The sequence below is a fragment of the Phaseolus vulgaris genome, chromosome 2, assembly GCF_000499845.2.
Source record: "Phaseolus vulgaris cultivar G19833 chromosome 2, P. vulgaris v2.0, whole genome shotgun sequence".
Classification (NCBI taxonomy): domain Eukaryota; kingdom Viridiplantae; phylum Streptophyta; class Magnoliopsida; order Fabales; family Fabaceae; genus Phaseolus; species Phaseolus vulgaris.
Genome location: NC_023758.2, coordinates 34,328,582 through 34,349,616, shown reverse-complemented (window position 1 = coordinate 34,349,616; position 21,035 = coordinate 34,328,582). Strand labels below are relative to the sequence as shown.

Below are 21,035 nucleotides of genomic sequence, written 5' to 3'. Positions count from 1 at the left end.
CATCTACTCTCACCCGCTGCATTGATAACATTCAAATGCACTCTGTGGTCAAAGAATTCTTGAGCCAAAGTCACGAATCTCATATCATGCGTAAAGAGTGCAATAGTGCATGACAGTTGTCGTGCTTAAGCTTTGTCGTTGCATGGAAGAGAGACTCCTGAAGAATAAATGAAGAGAAGCAAGGGTAGATTCGTAAGTTCAATGTGTGACGTGACTTTCTCTTCACTACTCTCTCCTTTCTCTTCATTCTTCACATAAACCCCTAAACTCCTTAACTTTCTCTCTCTCACCCACATGCAACTTTGAAACCAAACGAGAGTGGCACTTAACATCTGTCGTCGACAACAGTGTCACCCCTAGATCCAAACACTGTATAAAAAAATTATCTTGAAAATCTTTCAAACTAAAGAAATTATGTGAAAAGATCTTTAGTCACATACAAAGTAAAAAGAATAAACTTTAATATAAATTTTGCTTCAAATCTTGATTTTCTAAAAATTGATGAATGTATTAAACAATTATGCTGATTCCACATTTTATAAATAGTTACATTATTGGGTTTGATTTTGAATTTACCGTTATTTTCATGGTTGATGATGATTGTAATGATCCGTAAATAAAAAATAATTCAAATTGAATGTATTTTAAATTTTTAAAATGTATAAAATTTCTGGTCCAAGTAAAATTTTGTTAAAAAGAGACTGAGAATAATTGTCTCTGACGGAAAATGCCTTTTGAAAAACAAAATTAAAGGCAATATAATCTTGTCATATAAATTATAATGCACAACTAAAGTTATAATACTCTCTTTCAATTTTACATCGTAATTTTTTTTTCCTTCTCTTCCTTCACACATCTTCCCAAATAAATTCTCTCTCAAACCATATCAAGAACATATATCTCCAAATTTATTCTATTTTCTCTCTATTTCTGAAGAAATTTTAAAAGTTTATTAAAAAAAGTTGTAAAATAATATATAGTATTATATTATTAAAATAATTGTTTAAGTGAGTGTAACTTTTTTGGATGATGTGAAAGTATTGATATAGGTTTCGAGGCATTTTCGGAAGTTTGTGATGAGTCTTTTAAAGACACCAACATTTATACATCACTAGTCAAGAAAACACATACATACCCATGCATATAACCTCAACAAGTCCTGCAAAAATGTCAAACTATGAAGTATGGGTTCACATCTAAAATAAGGCGGGAACATGAAACACATCATACTATCATATGAAAAATGATGTGGGGAACTATTTTTCAACATGGAGAATGATGAAAAAATAAAATTTGAATGAGTGGATCACCAATTAGTTTTGTACTGTTCAATGTTGTTGTTTATAAAATTAAGCTACAAAAATACATTGTCAATTTAAAACACTGAGGAATGGTCATGATTCATTATCTCTTTTATTTCACGTGCATGTTAAAATCCTACAGAACTTCTATTGACTTTTGAGCCAAAGGAAACAAAGAATCCCATGGTCTCTTAAGGAAATCAAATGCTATAATTGTTCTTTTTCTATGAACCTTTTGAGATATATTTGGTGTTTTTTTCAACACATTGCTTTAGAAAATTTAATGTCGTAAGTTAGAGTATTTAATGTATGTTCTAAGTGATGGTGATGGTGATTCTAAGTGTCTATTTATAAGTTTTAAAGTTTTCATGTCTAGATGATTGTAAGGTTAATGGATCTTGTAAAACAAGACATTATATTAACTTAGAACTTGACCTCCAGTAGTTTTATAAGGTGGAATTTTGGAAAGTCTTTTAAATCTTACATGAGAGTCAAAATTTTGTAATCATCCATTGTAAACTGAGAGTCAAATACTATAAGCATAATACTTAAGTGTAAAAATTATAAAAATGGAAATCTTTTTTTTTTTTCTTTCGCCACCAAAAGAGAAGGAAGGATGTGATGATTTGAAGTGTTTGGGAGAATTTTAAATTTCACTTCACCTCATAATAACTTTGGAGAATTAGAAATATCATTTTGTCTTATATTACGAAGTGAACTTTAAGCCTAACTCAATCCCATAAAACCGACTCATGAGGTGAGGTTTGCACCCACTTATATACAATGAAATATTCTCATCTCTAGTCAATATGGGATCTCCAACATCTTATATTACATTTTTTTCCAAAACATCATATCATAACACTCCTCATATTACTTTGTTCTCGTAAATACCTCACATTGTGTTTGTATCCACGTATTTATTGTACTTGATGATAGAAATGTGGGATTCCACGTGTTTGTTTCCAGATATTTGCAGTGATTTATAGGCAAGGAAAGACACACACATATGAGTTTGAGAGACTTCCTCATTGATAAGTGTCAGATTTCAATAATATTTCATATTAAAACAGTCACTTATGAATATTAATTGATAAAATAAACATTAAATATATCCTAATTTGTAAAGTTATACCTTTTTACATATTTTGTGATTTTAATTTGAATAAAAACTATTTATTTCTAAATTTGTGTTAATTTAAGGATATAGGGAACAATGTAGAAGATTGGGCAAAAGGAGAATATACAAAGCTAAAAAGGGGAAGTTGGAACACACCAACACTCACCAAAGCTCGCCTATCAAAATGCTTGAGACAGTTTTTTGGAATTTGGCGACTAAGGTGACATCCCAATATAATATCCTTGCTGGACTAAGAGCATACGCAAATTTTGGCTCATCATGACCACATATATGAAAACTCAATCATCTTTGTTTGGAACTATGTCATTCAAGTCTTCATCTAAAAATATGATGGTCGAAGATTTGACGACGGGTATGAAATCTTTAGACATTCATTACCACTTGAGAATATTGTTTTCTAGACGAACTTATGCATCCTCCTCTACAAACCCTTCTATGATAGTGTTGAATTCCCTAAAAAATAGGATCATAATGGTTGTCATCTGTTCGATGTCGTTTCTCGATTCATCCTTCTTAACTTTTAGCAAACTCATTACCTTCCTACATTTTTTGTATAGCACCAAACTTCCTTCTTTGATTAACTTGTTAATTTGTTGGATTGGTGCATAACACTTCTTTCTGTCATGGCCATTGATGCAATATGAAACCTAGACCATGCATCACATTAAGGACAAAGCTATTTAACCGATTATATTTTGAATGTAACAACTTTATTGTGTTCCTCTCCTTCAAAAGTTGACATTTTGATATGTTGAGTGATGTTGGTTTAAAATCTATACCACGTGATTACAATTATAAATTGAATGGCATTAGTTATTTTTCAATGATTAGGAATCGTACTTTGTCTAACTACCTCGTGAGTCTTATTGCAAACTCTTTTACGGAGTGCCATTGTTTTTCTTCTCCTTGATCCATTTTCAATCCAGAACTTCTTTGGCATCCATGTAGGATGCAACTCAAGATCGGGCTTCACCCATGTATTTTGTTGGCTTTTGAATCAAAGACTCGTCAAAAGGACTAATTTGGAGCCCTCTAACAAAGGCATTTATGAACATAATCTCATTGGCTTAGGGATCTATAACATAACATCACATAATATACTCAAGTACTCCTTCAACAACTTTGAAATATATTTTTTGACATTAAATATGTCACTAAACTTAGGTGGCTTCATCTTTTTTTATTGCAAATTTGACTACAAAACAACCCAGACAAGTTCTCAAAGGATTTCACCACTTAATTTGGTAGACTGGTGAACCAATTTAATGTTGTACTTACCAGGGTGCCAATAAACATTTTGGATTGTACTCCATCAAATCTCCTTAGTTGATACTTGAAAGGTCTTCAAATAGGTCTTGTGTACTAATAAGTCAATCAAGTGTTTGGATCATGTAATGAATTGTAATTGATTCATTCATGACCTTGATAAAGAACCATTAGAAGTCTTATTGATTTATCTAAAGGTCGAGATTTATCCTTTTTTTGTTAGTCAAAGTGATTGTTGCAATTTATTGTTCCTTTTATGAAATTGTTCTTGATCTTTCTTAGCCCCCTCGACTTTCTGTTGAACTTTCTCTTTCTATTGCTTCAAGTCATTCACCATTTGCGTGACATGTTGTAGAGTAGGAACATCATCATCCTTACTATGTTGAAAATTTGTTCGTGACCCTTTTATTGTCGAGTTTCAATTCATTTAGAAGGGATTGTTTTTATGAAGTAGGAACAATTTTATTTATCTTAAAGTGGACACCAAAATATTTAGCAAAATAATCTTTTAGAGAATTTAATTGCTTGATTAAGGTAGAACATTTAATGTGTCTTTTGATTAACGTAGAGAATTTAATGTGTGTTTTTAGGAATGGTGACCCTAAGGCTCTTGTTATAAGGTTAATGGGTTTTTTAAAATAATATACAAAAACTTGGAACTTGGCCTTCTTGTGGCTGAAATTCCACTAAACATGAAACATTTCTTAATAAATTATAGTTTAAGTAACCTAAATATCAAGCTCACATAAAATTTTTCTTAATCATGTATAAAGGTTAAGACTTTGTAATCCATGTGTTTGACCTAATTTGGCTTTCTATTGTTAAACATACGACCGATCGATCATTAATGTGAGAATAGATATAATATTAAAAATTAAATATTTCTTTTCATTTGTTGGTTGTAAAGAAAACTAAGAGAAGAAATATAATTATGCTAAATGACTTTTATTTCTTTTTAATAATAAATAGGTGAAACAATCAATAGATTTATTATTCCGATACTCTTTCTCTATTTAATTTAAGAAAATTTGACTCGGTGTTTTTCCTTCTGAATTAAATAGTAAAAAAATGGTTTTTTATATTTATTTTAGTTTGCTCGTTTCGTTTGAGCTCATTTCTACGTTAACTATGTGACGTAGGGTGGATATAGTTAGTTATAGATATCCAGCTATCATCTTTTTATAAGTTGAAAAAATATATCCAGCTATAGTGACTTATTATAATTGTGTTTGATTATTTACAAATTTACAGTTTGGACATTATGATTATATAAATTTATTTTTAAATAAAAATCTCTTCAAACCAAGTAATTAAAAATATAATAAAATTTTACTATAAAATTAACAACTCAAATTAAAAGTATATTTTATTTTTATTTTAATCGAACAATTTTTAACAACTAGTACACTTTAAAAAAATATGAACAAATATAAAAAAAATAGGTTAAATGACTTATTTTATCTTTTTTATTTTTTTATTTTCTGTATCGGACAAAATTCAGAAGTCTTGGTATCCGATTTTGACGACATATCTAGAATGCATTAAAGTCAGAAAAAGATTAACAAGCTTAAGCAGTACAAAAACATTAAGTAATATGTTCTTAATCATGATCCAAACGCTAATTCGACCTCGTAATAATAGACTTATGATAAACATATAAATAGTCACAATTTTTTAGAAGAAATGTATGTCATTATCGTACATTAATTGCACCATTGAGCATCGAACACTAAATACTTACTTGAGCGATGAAACACTTTTTGTAGGTAGGGTTATAGCACATTTTCTAAGTATCCTCCCGACCGAAAACACACGAAGAAAATGAGAGCTTAATTGAAGTGAAGGAGTGATGGAGGAAGAGAGGATGAAACAGTTTGATTCGTTCAATACAAGAAGAAAGGTGAACCGACCGACAAAAGCACACATCAGCGGGTAGAAATTCTTTTAGTCCCTTTTTATACTAGAACATTTTCAATTTCATTTTACTGTTTAATTTAATTTAGTTGTATTTTATTTTATTTTATTTTAATTCAGAAAGAGTACATATCATTTTTTTTCCCCTAAATTAATGTTAATCTCCTTAAGAAAGTCACAATGAGACACAACAGGTGAAAAAATGCAGCAAGTTGGGAGATTAGTAATACAGAAAAAAGTTGACGTCTTTCAGAATTGTGTCTCAAATTGTGGTTCAAAAGCTATGTGGATTTATTTTAGCCAAAAAGCTAAAATTTTAAATAGAATTGAGATCAAGATAAAATTTTAAAAAGTAGTAAGACAAAATTAGAAAAAAATAATAAATAAAGGAGTTGAATATGATGGCTGAGTATACAAAATAGTTCCTAATTTATATATTCTTTAAAGAGGGTTGAATAGTATGGAGAGAAATAGTATCTACACCACCAAGAAGGCATGAATTGATGTTTTAAAATTTTTGGAAAGATTAACAGACCTTTGACATCATTTTTTGAATAAATCAATTTTGAAGATTTTAGTTTATAAAAAATAAACCAAGAAATAAATAAAGACTAAAAATAAAAGATAAGGATGAAATGAATGCTATGAAATTTTTTATAATAATTTATTCTTCCTAAATAAATTTACGTAGAGTTGTAACCACCTTAACATCAAAGGGAATGGTATCATTTTCTTGACAAAACTCGATTATAACATTTCACTTGTAAAAGATGGAATCACTTAAACTCTTGAAACCCAATGAAGAGATATACAAACTTGCATGTGAAAATCGACTACAAATAAACAACAAAAAGTGACAAATCTTCCAAAAGATTAAGAGCAATTAAAAAAAATTAAAGATATCACTAAAGTACCTTGAATGAGAATTTTTCACAAAAAGATTGACCATAGTTTCTTTCAAAGGTTCTTGGAATGTTCATCGAAGCAAAAGAGTGTATAGAATGTTTGTGAGCAAGTGTAATTGACACCTTCAATAAAGCAAAAGCATTTTATATAAAAAATGATTGTGTGTTGTTTTAATCTACAAATTATAAAGATAACCTTTTGCTTCTCAAAACACAACTTGAATAATCTAATCGATTATTATGAGAAATAATTAATTAAATGGAAACTTTGTCACTCCAACAAGTTTGATGTAATCGGTTATAATATTAATTAAACTTTTTCATTGTTGAATATGGAAATATAGTAATAAATATCTAATTAATTATTTAGGTGATAGTCAATTGCTAGCAAACTTTTGTTTTAAACTAAGTTTCAAGTAATCCATTATTACTAATGATTATTAGCAAATTCACTTATATAATAATTGCTTTATAATAAATGATTAATAAGTTCTTAAAGTAATTTTAGAAAGAGTTTTTATAAAGTTTAAATTTAAAATAAAAGGTAATTTAGTATGACGCATAATCTAACATGAATATATTTATGTGTGTAAACCACGCATGAAACCAATACTACACAATATATTAACAGTAGAAGAAAATCATGAAATAGAAACCAATTTTTAGATATCAAAATAATTAGTTGTAATAGTAACTAAATTAGAGACCATTTTAGAAACTAAAAAAAATTGGTTTCTAAATTAATTTCTATTATTGTTAAATAGTTTCTAAATTTGTATCTAATTATCCACCAAGGTTTTAACTACCAATTATTTAGTTTCTAAATTTGTATAATTAGCTCCATTGTTTTTCATAGAACAAGATTTAATCATTTGACTACATTGTTATCAACTTTTAGATAATTGATTTGTGAACAACTCTTTACATATAAACTCAAACAACACATCGATATTTTATTTTCGTGATGTCTTCCTAGTCTTTGTAATCTTGCACTTGTTTAACCTTTTGAGACAACTTAATCAATGTGCATGTGGGTTGGAGTACTATTTTTCTTAACTAAAAGAGGTGTATTTATAACATTGTTGAAGTTGCAAGTTAGTTCCATAAGAGAGTTGAATAGAAATATTAAAATACTTTTACTTATCATGGGAGTCTATGATGGTTTTATAAATATTTTCACAATCCTTAGAAGGGAGTAACCGAAAAATAATGCACAAATAAAAGTGTTACATTAATAATATAGAATTTTTACTATTTCATCCAAACAAGGTTAGGTCCAGTTCTCCAAAGAGTGAACAAGAATGAACTTCATTATTCAAAATAAATTATAAGTCTTATTATTGTCATTTCTAGCTTGCAACAAGCACACAAGATCTCTCTAGGTAAAGCAGATACAGTCTTTTTACGATATCTACTAAACTCTCCCTGAGTTTAGCAATGAGTATATAATGTCTCTATAGACTAAGTACACAAAGCCTCTATAGGTTATACAATAATAGATTATTTTAAATAAAATGTTCACATGCTCTATAGTAGATATGAAATATGCACATTCTTTGCTTCATAAAAAAAACTTTATACACTCGTGAAGGATTTACAATTCAATCTCTCTCTCTCTATGTATATATAACTTAATATTCTAGCACTTATGGCCTATAGCACTTTTTCCATAAAAATGTAAAATTGATAAAGTTTCTTGAGACTTCTTCTTATTTTCTTGCATGATGGTGTTTTCCTTATATGGGTGTCCAAAAAGACCATTGGAGATTGTGTTCTTTAGAGTCATCATTTGTTAGAGCTTTCCTAGAGAGTCATGACTTTCTACTAACATCTTCTAACATGTGGTACTTTAAGGTGGTTGGAATAAACTTATTTATCTTTGTGAATGTCTTTGTATCACTAGCAAACCAAAAAATTGTTTTTTGCATGTTTATAGTTGGTGCTTTGTTAACATCTTCATAAGATAGTTGTTGTTTGTCAACTTTAAATAGTAGAAGATATGGAATCTCAAGGATATGTCTAGTGTATTGCCCTTTTGAAGTTGCATCTATTCTACTCTACTTGAGTCATATAAAGATTGACACTTGTATAAGAGTCATTTATTGTTTGGCGCTTCAATAAAGTTTTCTAGCCTTGATTCTTTTCAAATATTCTTTTGTTCTTCATATCGTAGTGTGTATAGTGCTACATTCATCTATATACTTCAAAACATATTTTCTCTAATTTCTTCTTACTTTTTAGTCTGCATTCTTCTTATCACGACTTTCACAACTTTTTGTCTTGAATGACTTATATCTCATGTCATAAGGATAAACTTCTAAGGTAATGAAGAATATGGTCGTTTATAGATAACATGGTTGTCTAACACTACTTCATTTCTTCATATTATATGTCTGACACTTCTTGTTTTCATTGTAGTAGTGTTTGATACTTCTTGAAGACTTCATATGTGGATCACAACATCATCCACCTTTGTTTTTTGTACTTCAATCATGAGTTGTACCTTTAACAAGAATTTTTTTCTTTGATCATGATTAAGTATCACCTTGAGCTTTTCGTCTATTCTCATTGCATATTAGATAAATCATGTTTAAACACACTAAGTCTTGATTGTTATTATCAAACATTGAATGTCAAATAGTAATACTTAAGATATTTAAAACTTTCATCTTATATAAACTTAACTTATTTTTGTCATGAGAATCGTTAGCATTAGGACTCTTATTAATGGGTGTGCCTTGGACATAGTCACCAAAGTATATTTTTTTCTTTGGTGAAAAGTGATGAAATTGGGTATGAGAAAAAAATTCCATAGGTTTGATATTGAGAGGTTTAATATTGAGAGAGAATAAGATAATGCATTAAATTTGAATATTTTGGTATGTATTAACAAAATTCATAATCTATTTATAAGTAGATAATTATATTGTCGAACTAATAGAAATGTTCTATAAAAGAATATTTATAATAAAAATTTTGACATCAAAATAATCAATATCACATTAATATATGAATTAATAGTCATTCTAATCCATCCAATGCAATAAATATGAATTGTTGATTTGAGTTATAAAAAAAATGCTTTCCATCACAATAAGATTACTTACCCATAAATAATAATATCAAATTAATCACTACATTAAAAACATACACACTAATCAATACAATGTTAACCTATTTTTTATGCTATCCTTTTCTATGTACTATCATAAAAGACACTTAACATAGAATTCTTTTAATATATTTTAAAATATCAAATTAATATAAATTGCAAATACACAACAATATGTGCAATACAGACACATTAAAATTTAGACTTCTTAGCACCACATGCAAAAACACTAACCACGTGCAACTCATCCATTAATTTATTTAAATAATTTATATAAATTTTCCAAATAAATATTTTTAAATATTTTAACTTTTTTGTGAAAAAGATATTCATAATTTTAAATTGAAAAACATAGTAGAAAAACTAGTTAAAAAATTAAATATTGATGTTAATAATATTTTTAATTTGTACATTAAAATTTAATATTTTATATCAAAATTTATTTTTATTAATAATTTATTTTTAAATTAAAATTGATTATACATATTTTTTAATAATCTTAAAAAAATATTTATTACTTAAGTGAATTTAATTTTGAAAATTCGTATTTTAATTTATTATTTTAAATCTATTTAATAAAAAAAAGACTCAGTACACATGGACTCACGATCATGTATTTATTTATTCCTAGCAAGGAAAAGCAACAAGATAATTGAAACAGCCGTGTTCAGGATCCGATTTCCCTTTATAACCAGCAAATAGATCTAGAGTGATGAATATTATTGAAGGAAAATTATTATTTTTGGGTTTATTGAAGAAAATTCAGATTTTAATAAGTCAGTCCAACGACACAAGTGCAACACGCTTCTCTCTTCTCTTTTCATTCTTTATTTGCTGTTCTTCCTGTACCAACTCAACCTCAATTTTCTCCTCCTACTCTCCTTTCCCCACGAACCCATTTTTCATTCTTCCAAAAAGATCACAACTTTGCTTCAATCAAGACTTCCTCCTTTTCTGTTCCTCTTTTCGTTTCATGGGCATCTCTTGAAATCGGGAACCATAGACATTCATTGGACACCGCCATGGACAAGGACAAGGACAAGTCTCACACTCACAGCTTTTTTCACAGTTTTGTCAAACACTTCAAATTCGGTTCTAGTAAAGGTAACTCCCCTCTATCTTCTTCAATCTCTGTTTAAAACGTTTGATTTTCTGGTAGACGAGTTGTCTGATTTTACCAGGATTCTGTTTCTGCTTTGTTGTGTTTGGTCAGAGCGAAACGATGAAGCTGACATACAGAAAATGGCTGCACAAGAGCAGAAGATTTTTCCCTACGAAACCTTGGTCGCTGTCACCAAGAATTTTAGTGCTATTCACAAGCTAGGCGAGGGAGGTTTTGGACCTGTCTACAAGGTATAATCAAAATCGATAAGCTTTTAATTGGTTCTGGTACATGTTTTCTCTGAAATTTAATCCAAACGTAGTTCTCTCTTCCAAATTAATGGTTGGATTCAATGACTTGATGCTTTTCTAGAATTTGGTTTTTCCCCTTTCCGTGAAAAATCGTCAAAAAAAATGCTCCTATACTGTATTTAACAGGTTAAAATAAGAAGCTTATAGCATTTTGTGATTACTGGAATCTGGATTTTGGGTTTGTTTGCAGGGGAAGTTGAATGATGGTAGAGAGATCGCTGTGAAGAAGTTATCACACACTTCAAATCAAGGGAAGAAAGAGTTCATGAACGAGGCGAAGCTATTGGCTCGTGTGCAGCATCGGAATGTGGTGAATTTGGTGGGCTATTGTGTCCATGGCAACGAAAAGCTCCTTGTTTACGAGTATGTTGCTCATGAAAGCCTAGACAAGTTTCTTTTCAGTAAGTGCTTCTTCAATGCACGCCACTCCTTCATCATTCATCAAATCACTAGAAATCCTCAATTCCTTGTTTTTCCTAATTACTATCGTTTATGTTCTTCACTATTTCCAAGAAACAAAAACTGATTTAAGTGTGAAGAAAGTGTAGAAGAGCTTGAGAGTTATTTAGTTGATTGATAGGATAAGTTTGAGGAAGATAAGAGAATAGAGAAGAGAATGTTTAGCATGAAAGTGTTGTTTGGGGAAGTTAGGAGTAAGAATTGAGGTTGTTGAAGATTACTGAATTGTTATTTTGATAACAGTACGTAAGTTGAAATGGATGCAGAATCAGAAAAGAGAGAGAAGCTTGATTGGAAACGTAGGTTGGGCATAATCACAGGAGTTGCAAAAGGGTTGCTTTATCTGCACGAAGACTCACACAATTGCATCATCCATCGTGACATCAAGGCCAGTAACATCTTGCTTGATGACAAATGGACGCCCAAGATTGCAGATTTTGGCATGGCTCGTCTCTTCCCCGAAGATCAGTCCCAAGTCAACACACGTGTGGCTGGAACCAAGTAAGCTTTGCTTTGCCTATCCTTTTATTTTTTTTATTTTTTTTTTATTTCTATCAAATTTTTAATATCTTTCTCCTTAAATAATCCATGGAAATAAATTAAAACAAAATTAAATGCTTCTTCATTAGCGGAGATAACATAATTCGTCAATTGAAGGAGATCAGGTTAAATTAATATTTATCACTATAAATAAAGTAAATTCATTTTTTTATATATTTTAATTTCCAATATATATACCCTTTAATTACATAAATCACTTTATTTATTTATTTTATACGTTCTAAGTTCTCATTTGTTCTCTTGCTATTGATGGATGACTTCAAAAACAAATTTATCTTAAATTTAAATTTCTTAATAACAGTAAATGAGTTATATAGATAAAAATATAAATTAATATACACATCATAATTTTTATTATTTTACATATTAATAATAATTAAATTTTAGCTTATTAAAATAAAATAACATGATAAAATAATCAGATCAAGTTAAAAGTTAACGGTGAATCATGTATTTTGTTGAAAATAAATAAACTTGCAATGTTTCTTCCATTTGGTTAGCGTAAACTATTTTACACTGCGAGCGATGTTTTGGATTAGGGCAAAGGAAAAGTTAATTTTGTTTTAGAATAAATTCGATCCTCTTTCATGTGTCAAGCATTACTCTTGGTAATTTTGCACATTTAATAATATTTTATAAGTTACAATCTCAATTATTAGACTTGACGTTTTATGAAATCTTAGTGCATTTCAAATAGTTTGAAAAGTAATCAACATTAAACAGTATATTCTCAGCCCTCATTATATGACTCTTACTTTTTTATCACTAAAATATTTATAAAAAAGCTTTTTACCTTGATCCTTTTTGGCATCAATTCATGGGTTCTTCTCATATATCAAATCACCATATAAAGAAATTTGCGTATTAGTTACGACACATCTTGCATTGCATCTATTTGATGATATGTCTGACTAGTCAAGTCAAGTGTCTTGACCCGTTGTTTGTGGCGTATGATTTTTAACTTTTAGCCAATAACTGCTACGTGGTAAATTGTTCAGTGGATACATGGCTCCGGAATATGTTATGCATGGAAATCTATCGGTGAAGGCAGATGTATTTAGTTATGGAGTTTTGGTATTGGAGTTGATCACCGGTCAAAGAAACTCCTCTTTTAATTTGGATGTGGACGCGCAGAACATGCTTGATTGGGTAACACTCTTTATTTATTATTATCTCCTCACCAAATTTCTTATTCTGGTTGACATTTCCGCAAGTTTTGAGGACTTTTTATTTGATAAATTGTGGTCATGGATTGTATATCTTTTCAGTCTTCACAGAATTAACTCTCCCCACCAACATCACCAAGTTGCATTTAGAATTGATGAAGACTGGTTTGGTTTTGTGTGGTTATAACAGGCATACAAGATGTACAAGAAAGGAAAGAGCTTAGAAATTGTGGATTCGACGATAGCAGGTACAATGGTAGATGAAGAGGTAGCCATGTGCATTCAGATGGGTTTGTTATGCACTCAAGGAGATCCACAGCTACGTCCCTCGATGAGGCGTGTGGTGGTGATGCTGTCGAGGAAGCCAGGGCAGATGCAAGAACCAAGCAGACCAGGAGTGCCTGGTTCTAGATACAGAAGACCTCGAAGAAACTCTGCATTGTCTTCCACATTGGGTATCTCTGGTGCCTCCGATTCACACACTTCTGATTCAAGTAATAATTATACCACTGTTACTACTAGTGCCACAGGGACCAGCTCCGCTACTGTTGAAGCAGACCCCAAAGGTAAACGTCCAATGCGGGAGGGTTAGGTTAGGCTAGGCTCATTCAATTTGTATAATCTACTATGCTGTTATTCTTTTTGTAATGTGAGTAGCTGGTGTGAAAACTAAGTAGATGTACATAGTGTGAGGGGTTAGTTAGGCTAGTGAATTCTTATTCTTTAATTAATATTTACAAGTGAGAAATGGCCAGAAAGTAAGTATTCTCAATTTCCATGCTCCAATTAAATGCTTTGCTTTTCATAAGGTTGGTGTTGAGTTCTTTATGGGCACTTAGAAGAATTACAAAGGATTGCACCTCATTGCCACCCAGATTTCTAATCTCCTATGAGGGTATTCACACTTCATTTTGAATCTCCTATGACAAATCTGTTCACACTTGTAGGTTGAAGGTACCTTTTCAATAATTTGTTGTCACGTGCATATATGAATTGTAAACACCAAATTTTGTCTCTTTTCTTATACCTAAGAATTTTGTTTTACAAGTGCTATGTCATTTTACAAACGCGCTTTCTGTCCCATGAACACTGCTCAATCAAAAGCACCAACAAAGTGACCTAAACTACAAAGTGACTTAAATCACTTCGTAGCCACCAAATTTCCTGGTATCTTTTGTATATTGGATTTGCTCCTCAGCAATGATTCTAGGGTCTGTCAGTTGTAGAAGAAAGGAATGAAAAAAATTCCAGAAAGTATAGAATAAGAACAATAAACAAAGAGTAGCCGAACCATTTGTTGAAGTTTAAATGAGTTGGAGTAGTACATTACTTAGAAAAGGATAACATGTGTGTGTGATTGAGAATATCTAATTTATAACATTACAATCCTTTATTTTGTCAATATCTTTTTTTTTAAATATAAGTTTTGTAAGGGTGAGTCTCTCCCTTTAAAACTTCACTAATCATACTACTAAAACATGGGATTACTAATTCATCAAATAATCACTTTAAATAAAAACATACAATTAAATTGAATATTTCCCAAAATTCAAAATTTCACTATAGTTATGAATCAAGGTTATTTATACTAAAATAAATTAATTTCAATCAATTTATTAATTAATTCTATTTTATATTTAATACAAAACATTTCATGCATCTAATACAATACTAATCCCATATTCTTCAAGCAAATTTTATTTTCATTATTATGTAATTCTACATATAAGTACTCTAGGTATTGTTGGTCTTTAATATATCGCCAACATGTCTCCCTAGTCATGAAGTTTTTACACAAGTATGAATAAAGTGACATTATCTTATGACATTATTCATCTTTTTTCATGACCTACCATAAATAAATTTAATTTGTTATCAATCCATTTCAATCTCATAAAGTCATTTCACTACTCAAACAAATTTTGGATCTTACTTAACACATATACACAATAAATTTTCCAACAAAAATCCACTGGTATAAAGACTCAATTCTAACTTCCCTAAAATCTAAAACAATAAACAAACAATATCAACAATCAATATAATCAATAATTCAAGTTTTATAATCTCCATTCAAAAGTTTTGTTGAAGATCAGTCATCTTTTGACTCAGTTTAATTAGTATAAATCTTCATCAATTTTATTTAAATTTTTTAAATTGAAATCATTTAGAATTATTGTCTAATAAAGAATAAGTAACAAAACAGAATTCTGACCCAATATAATAATAAAATTATTTTATTTATAAATTTTTCTTCAAACTTTCGATTGATTGAGGTGATTTTTAAATCTAATCTTAGTTTTTCATAATTAGTATATGTACTGATAGGTCAAAACCGAGAGGTTAAGCCGAAAGCTAATACCGAAATAACCTCTCGGCTATAACTATAAATATATTGTGCTGATAGGCAAAAATCGAGAGGTTAGGCCGAAAGCTAAATATCAAAATAACCTCTCGATTATTGAAATAAAATTAAAACATATATATATATATATATATATATATATATATATATATATATATATATATATCAAGACCCAAATTACATAAGAAACCTATATCAGGGGGTGCGTAAATAATAAAATGGTGTAGAAAGAAAGTCCAAAGGTAAAGTGAAAAGCCCATTAAGAAAACTCTATAAATAGGAGATCAACATGAGAGGTAAGCAAGAGTGAATTTTATCTGATGAACATTACATCGTTTCTGACTTTGGCATCGGAGCGACTTGCAGGTACACCCCCCCATCTGTGGGAAGGAGAAGCCGAGAGCACCTAGCTGAGCGAGAAGCCGAGAGCACCCAACGAGAGGAGAGGTCCAGAGCATCCAGCCCACGAAGAGACTAAGAGAGTCCAGCCCAAGATTAGAAGATTTGTATAAGAGTTAAATCTTGTCAACCTGATTCCAGTATTCTCGGTCCTTGTTGTAAGAACATTTTGGCGTCCACCGTGGGGCCGAGAAGTAGTTGAAAAAGGTTGAAAACAAGATGGATCAAAGAGGAGAACAAGGTGGAGAACAGGAAGACAATGTTAACATGCCAATGGCCATGTTGGTACAACTACAAAGAGAATTTGAGATGTTAAAAAAGAATAATGAAGAAGAATTAAGTATGTTGAGAGCCGAAAACGCACATATGAGGAGAAAATTACAAGAGGAAACAGTTTTGAATTCATCCTTTGAAACTGTTCAGCCTAGAGCACAAATGAATGAAAGACTCCACCACAACGAAAGTTCCCAAACCAAGAGAAGATTGCTTGAAAACTCTGGGGTTTTTGCAGGAGCATCTTCCAGAAAGCATTCGTTCTATGATGTTATAGTTGATACTCCACTACTTGACAATTGGAAAAATTTGACCATTGACAAATATGATGGAAGTACAGACCCTGATGAACACATTGCAATATATACCACTCAGATCAGCTTATATACGTAGAATGATGCTATTATGTGCAGGGTGTTCCCTACAACGCTGAAAGGAGCAGCATTGAGTTGGTTCACGCGTCTCCCACCTTTGAGCGTTGATTGTTTCGATACATTGGTAGAAAAGTTTGGTGCTCAATTTGCGACTAGTCGCCCTCATCATTTAACATCAATCGCCTTGGTAAACATAAGACAAGAGAAGGGAGAGTCATTAAGAACGTTCATGGAACGCTTTGGAAAGGTCGCCTTGGGTATTCGAAATCTCAGCCCAGATGTTACCATGCATCATATGATAACAACGTTAAAACCGGGACCATTTGCCGATAGCCTTTGCAAAAAACCTGCAACTAATTTGGATGAACTAAGGCAGCAAGCATCAAAATTTATGCAGATGGAAGAACTAAGAGAGTTCCAAAACCAGGTGAGGCTTGATGGAGGTGAGAAGAAGGTGATAGAAAGAGAAAACGGACCTATGGTCAGAAGAGCCCGAGAAGAGTTTAGAAGCCGAAAATTCCAACAATATACACCTTTGAATACAAACAGAGCAAGAGTTTTACAAGAAGTCATGGCAGCTGAAACAATACCACCACCAAGAAAAGTAAGAACACTAGAAAGAGCTTATCACACCAAGCATTGTGAGTATCATAAAAATCATGGTCATCATACGGAAGAATGCATTCTGTTTCCACCTCTTGTTGCTTCTTCTCCAAACTCATCTCTTGTAATTGCAAAGACAAAGCGACATTTTTATCCTTACTCTCGGCAAGTTCACTCTTTAACTTTTCAAACTCGGCAAGTGACACGCAGCTACCATTCTTTGCTTTCACCATCTTTCCAATCAAAAGAGTTCTACTCGAAAGTTCGATAATAGAATCAGCTAAAGAAGAAGCACTCTCAACTTTCAACATATTATAAGACGACTCAGTAAAGGAAGTTTGGACAAACTTAGCATATTTGGTAGAACCACCAAAAATAGATTCAGGAAGAGGTTCCGTTGAGCCACCTTCACAATGACGATGGCGCCGAGAAGAGGAATGTGATTTTTTGCTACTTCTAGCACGTTTCTTGGACCTCCTTGAAGGTCCAACATCATGATCATCCTTCGCAGGTTCAGCAACTTCAATACGAGAAAGAGGTTCCACAATTCCTACCTCCACTACCGGGTTGACCACATTTTTACGCCGAGGAGTAACATCACCAGCTCTGTTAAGAAGCTTTGTAAAGTATGAACGACCTTTCGGATTTGTGGTCGTCATTAAAGCTGAAAATCAATGAAAAATTTAGCAAAGTTAAAAATCTCATGCTACTAAACAACAGAAAATCGAAACAATTACATACCAATGAGATCCTCTTGTGGACTTTTTGAAGTATACAATTGTAGTAAAGCGCGAGTGGGAATTCGATACGAGATGCGACCAAAAACTTCAATAACATGACGATCAACAACATTCATTGAGTGGCAAGACCACGAATTGAACTTTAATGGATCTTGTGTCCAATACAAAGGAAATTTCGGAATGTCTCCATCAAAAAAATATTCTCTTCCTTCAGGCTCTATTAAGATCTTGAAAAAACTCCCCTTAAAATCCTTATACGATGACGTAAAGGGTTTAAGAAAACAAATATCCGGCTTACTAATCAGAGACAACCAACTTGGTCGTTTACCTGGCCGAGAACTATAATAATACAAAAAAGATTTGGGGCTGGGAGAAAGTGACAATAATTTACACAAAATGCTAAATGCTTGCATTGCCGCCCAACCATTAGGATGAAGCTGGGTAGGAGCAATATTAAGAATACCCATTTAAAAATCATTCAAGGGCAACCGAATATGAAGGTCCCTAAAGAAACAAGCATAAAAATAAAAAAATTCATTACTATCACCCTCTCGACCATGACAGACATTATCAATATCACCCACACGCCGAAAAGAAATTATATCATTCTCAACATCAGAATAATAAATCTGCGAATTAGACACAAAATTACGAAGCTCATTAGCAGAGCGATACCGAGAGAAGAAGTCTCGAACCTTAGAATTAACCCAGTTGTAACCTGGACGAAGTTTCTTCTTTGGAGAAATCATTGTGACTCTTTCGGCAACAGCCACTGTAGCAGCTTCACTTGAATCTTTCATACAAGAAAGAGTAGCAGAAGAAGATTTTGATTCAAGATCTTCTTCTCCTCGTACCACTCGACCGGTAGATTCACCACCCGCGCTTGAAAAACCACTCAGACCATCAGAACTAGAGGAAGATTTCGAGATAGACATTGTTACCTTTAGAGGAAGAAGAAAGCTCCAAACGTCGTAGCTCTCCACAAACAAAAACAAACACGTATGAAATGATAAACAATTTGAAGGGGGAACCTATTTATAAACAAAACAAACCCTAGATACTGAAAAGTCACAAGCCCTTCCAAGCCGTTCAAAAAATTATTCATCTGAGGGTTCAAATAATACCAATGTCAAATCATTCAATAAACACGGTAAACGAGGCATTTAAAACATCAAATCATATTTTGAAATTCTCACATTATATCAGACATAAACAATTTTTTATTATTTTTAACCAAAAAAAATTATCAAAATCTTTATGCCTAGGGGGCCAGTGTACTGATAGGTCAAAACTGAGAGGTTAAGCCGAAAGCTAATACCGAAATAACCTCTCGGCTATAACTATAAATATATTGTGCTGATAGGCAAAAACCGAGAGGTTAGGCCGAAAGCTAAATATCAAAATAACCTCTCGATTATTGAAATAAAATTAAAACATATATATATATATATATATATATATATATATATATCAAGACCCAAATTACATAAGAAACCTATATCAGGGGGTGCGTAAATAATAAAATGGTGTAGAAAGAAAGTCCAAAGGTAAAGTGAAAAGCCCATTAAGAAAACTCTATAAATAGGAGATCAACATGAGAGGTAAGCAAGAGTGAATTTTATCTGATGAACATTACATCGTTTCTGACTTTGGCATCGGAGCGACTTGCAGGTACACCCCCCCATCTGTGGGAAGGAGAAGCCGAGAGCACCTAGCTGAGCGAGAAGCCGAGAGCACCTAGCTAAACGAGAAGCCGAGAGCACCCAACGAGAGGAGAGGTCCAGAGCATCCAGCCCACGAAGAGACTAAGAGAGTCCAGCCCAAGATTAGAAGATTTGTTTAAGAGTTAAATCTTGTCAACCTGATTCCAGTATTCTCGATCCTTGTTGTAAGAACAGTATATAATACACGTATAAATATAGATCCAAATAGGGTAAATTGTAATAATGAAATTTTTTTATCATTACAATGGGAAATTGGGGGGTTTGGAATGACTCCTCTTGCCTCGAGAATCTTAAGTTACACAATAATTAAATTAGAAAAACTCAATATGAAGAGTCATAAAACTAAATTGGTAGAATTATTTTCTCTTAAGCTTTGTGTTGGTGTATTAGCCGAATCCTGTAAGGAGATTAGCCTTGGTCCATTTGCTTTTATTTCTACTAATTGACACACCTATCGGAAACTTGGCCCAACACCTTAATGGATTCAATTTTGTAAAATTTTCTACTTATTGGCCCCAAACTACTAATTCTAATTATGTGTATTAATATTTTTATTTTCATTCTAACATGAACACAATTTATTAAAGTATTTACATCATATACTAAAGCATCCAAGACTTTACTAAAATAATTTTAATTCAAAATTTTGAAAATTACTTGTGTGTATCACTTAGAAAAATATAAATTAATTTTGTGAATTACTACAAAATTAAATATATTAAATTAATAATTATAATTATAATTATTAGTAGTATAATTTACAAAAAAATATATAGGATGTTACATAGGGTGACAAAATATGCTAGTTTGACTTATTTTAACTTTGATTGCTGATTTGTCAAAACCTGCGAGGATACAAATAAATTTGTTGTAACCTAAATCGTACATCTACATATGTCACATTGTAAAAGAATTTCTCCTCACTTTCTCAATACTTAATGTTTTAATCTACATAATTGAGAATATCACTGAAGTAAGAAAATCTCTATCATACCATGTGTTCCTTTACTTAATACTTACAATTAGAACCAAAATCAACATACCCTCCATAGGTATGTGACTCAACCAATCTAATTTCAATATATCATTCATCATTTAAATATATTCTTATGTTTTTCTTATTAGAAGCATTTTAACAAAAAAAAAATATATCATTCAAAACAACATAATATAATAACAATCATTATTACCTTAAATTCTTGAACCAATAATGACTTAAACCCAAACCATTCAAATTCATACATATATAATTCAAATGGTGTACAAATTCCAAACATTATACTACAGAAAATTTATGATATATTATTTCACAATCAATT

The 21,035-nt window shown here is 31.3% G+C and overlaps 1 protein-coding gene across 1 annotated transcript; it reads left to right on the top strand.

Moving 5' to 3' along the window:
- The first annotated feature begins 10,360 nt into the window (after nucleotides 1-10,360).
- LOC137811630 (cysteine-rich receptor-like protein kinase 43) lies at nucleotides 10,361-14,010 on the top strand. The gene is made up of 6 exons (XM_068613433.1): nucleotides 10,361-10,743; nucleotides 10,853-10,992; nucleotides 11,243-11,453; nucleotides 11,778-12,012; nucleotides 13,071-13,221; nucleotides 13,429-14,010. Exons 1-6 carry the CDS (start codon nucleotides 10,662-10,664, stop codon nucleotides 13,828-13,830), a joined length of 1,221 nt encoding a protein of 406 aa, XP_068469534.1. The 5' UTR covers nucleotides 10,361-10,661; the 3' UTR covers nucleotides 13,831-14,010.
- Nucleotides 14,011-21,035: the final 7,025 nt, after the last annotated feature.

Excerpts from the sequence above, each read along its gene's own strand:
- LOC137811630 (XM_068613433.1), top strand. The coding sequence starts at position 10,662 with ATGGACAAGGACAAGGACAAGTCTCACACTCACAGCTTTTTTCACAGT. Across the intron at positions 10,744-10,852 it reads CAAATTCGGTTCTAGTAAAG|AGCGAAACGATGAAGCTGAC; the intron begins GTAACTCCCCTC and ends GTGTTTGGTCAG. Across the intron at positions 10,993-11,242 it reads GTTTTGGACCTGTCTACAAG|GGGAAGTTGAATGATGGTAG; the intron begins GTATAATCAAAA and ends GTTTGTTTGCAG.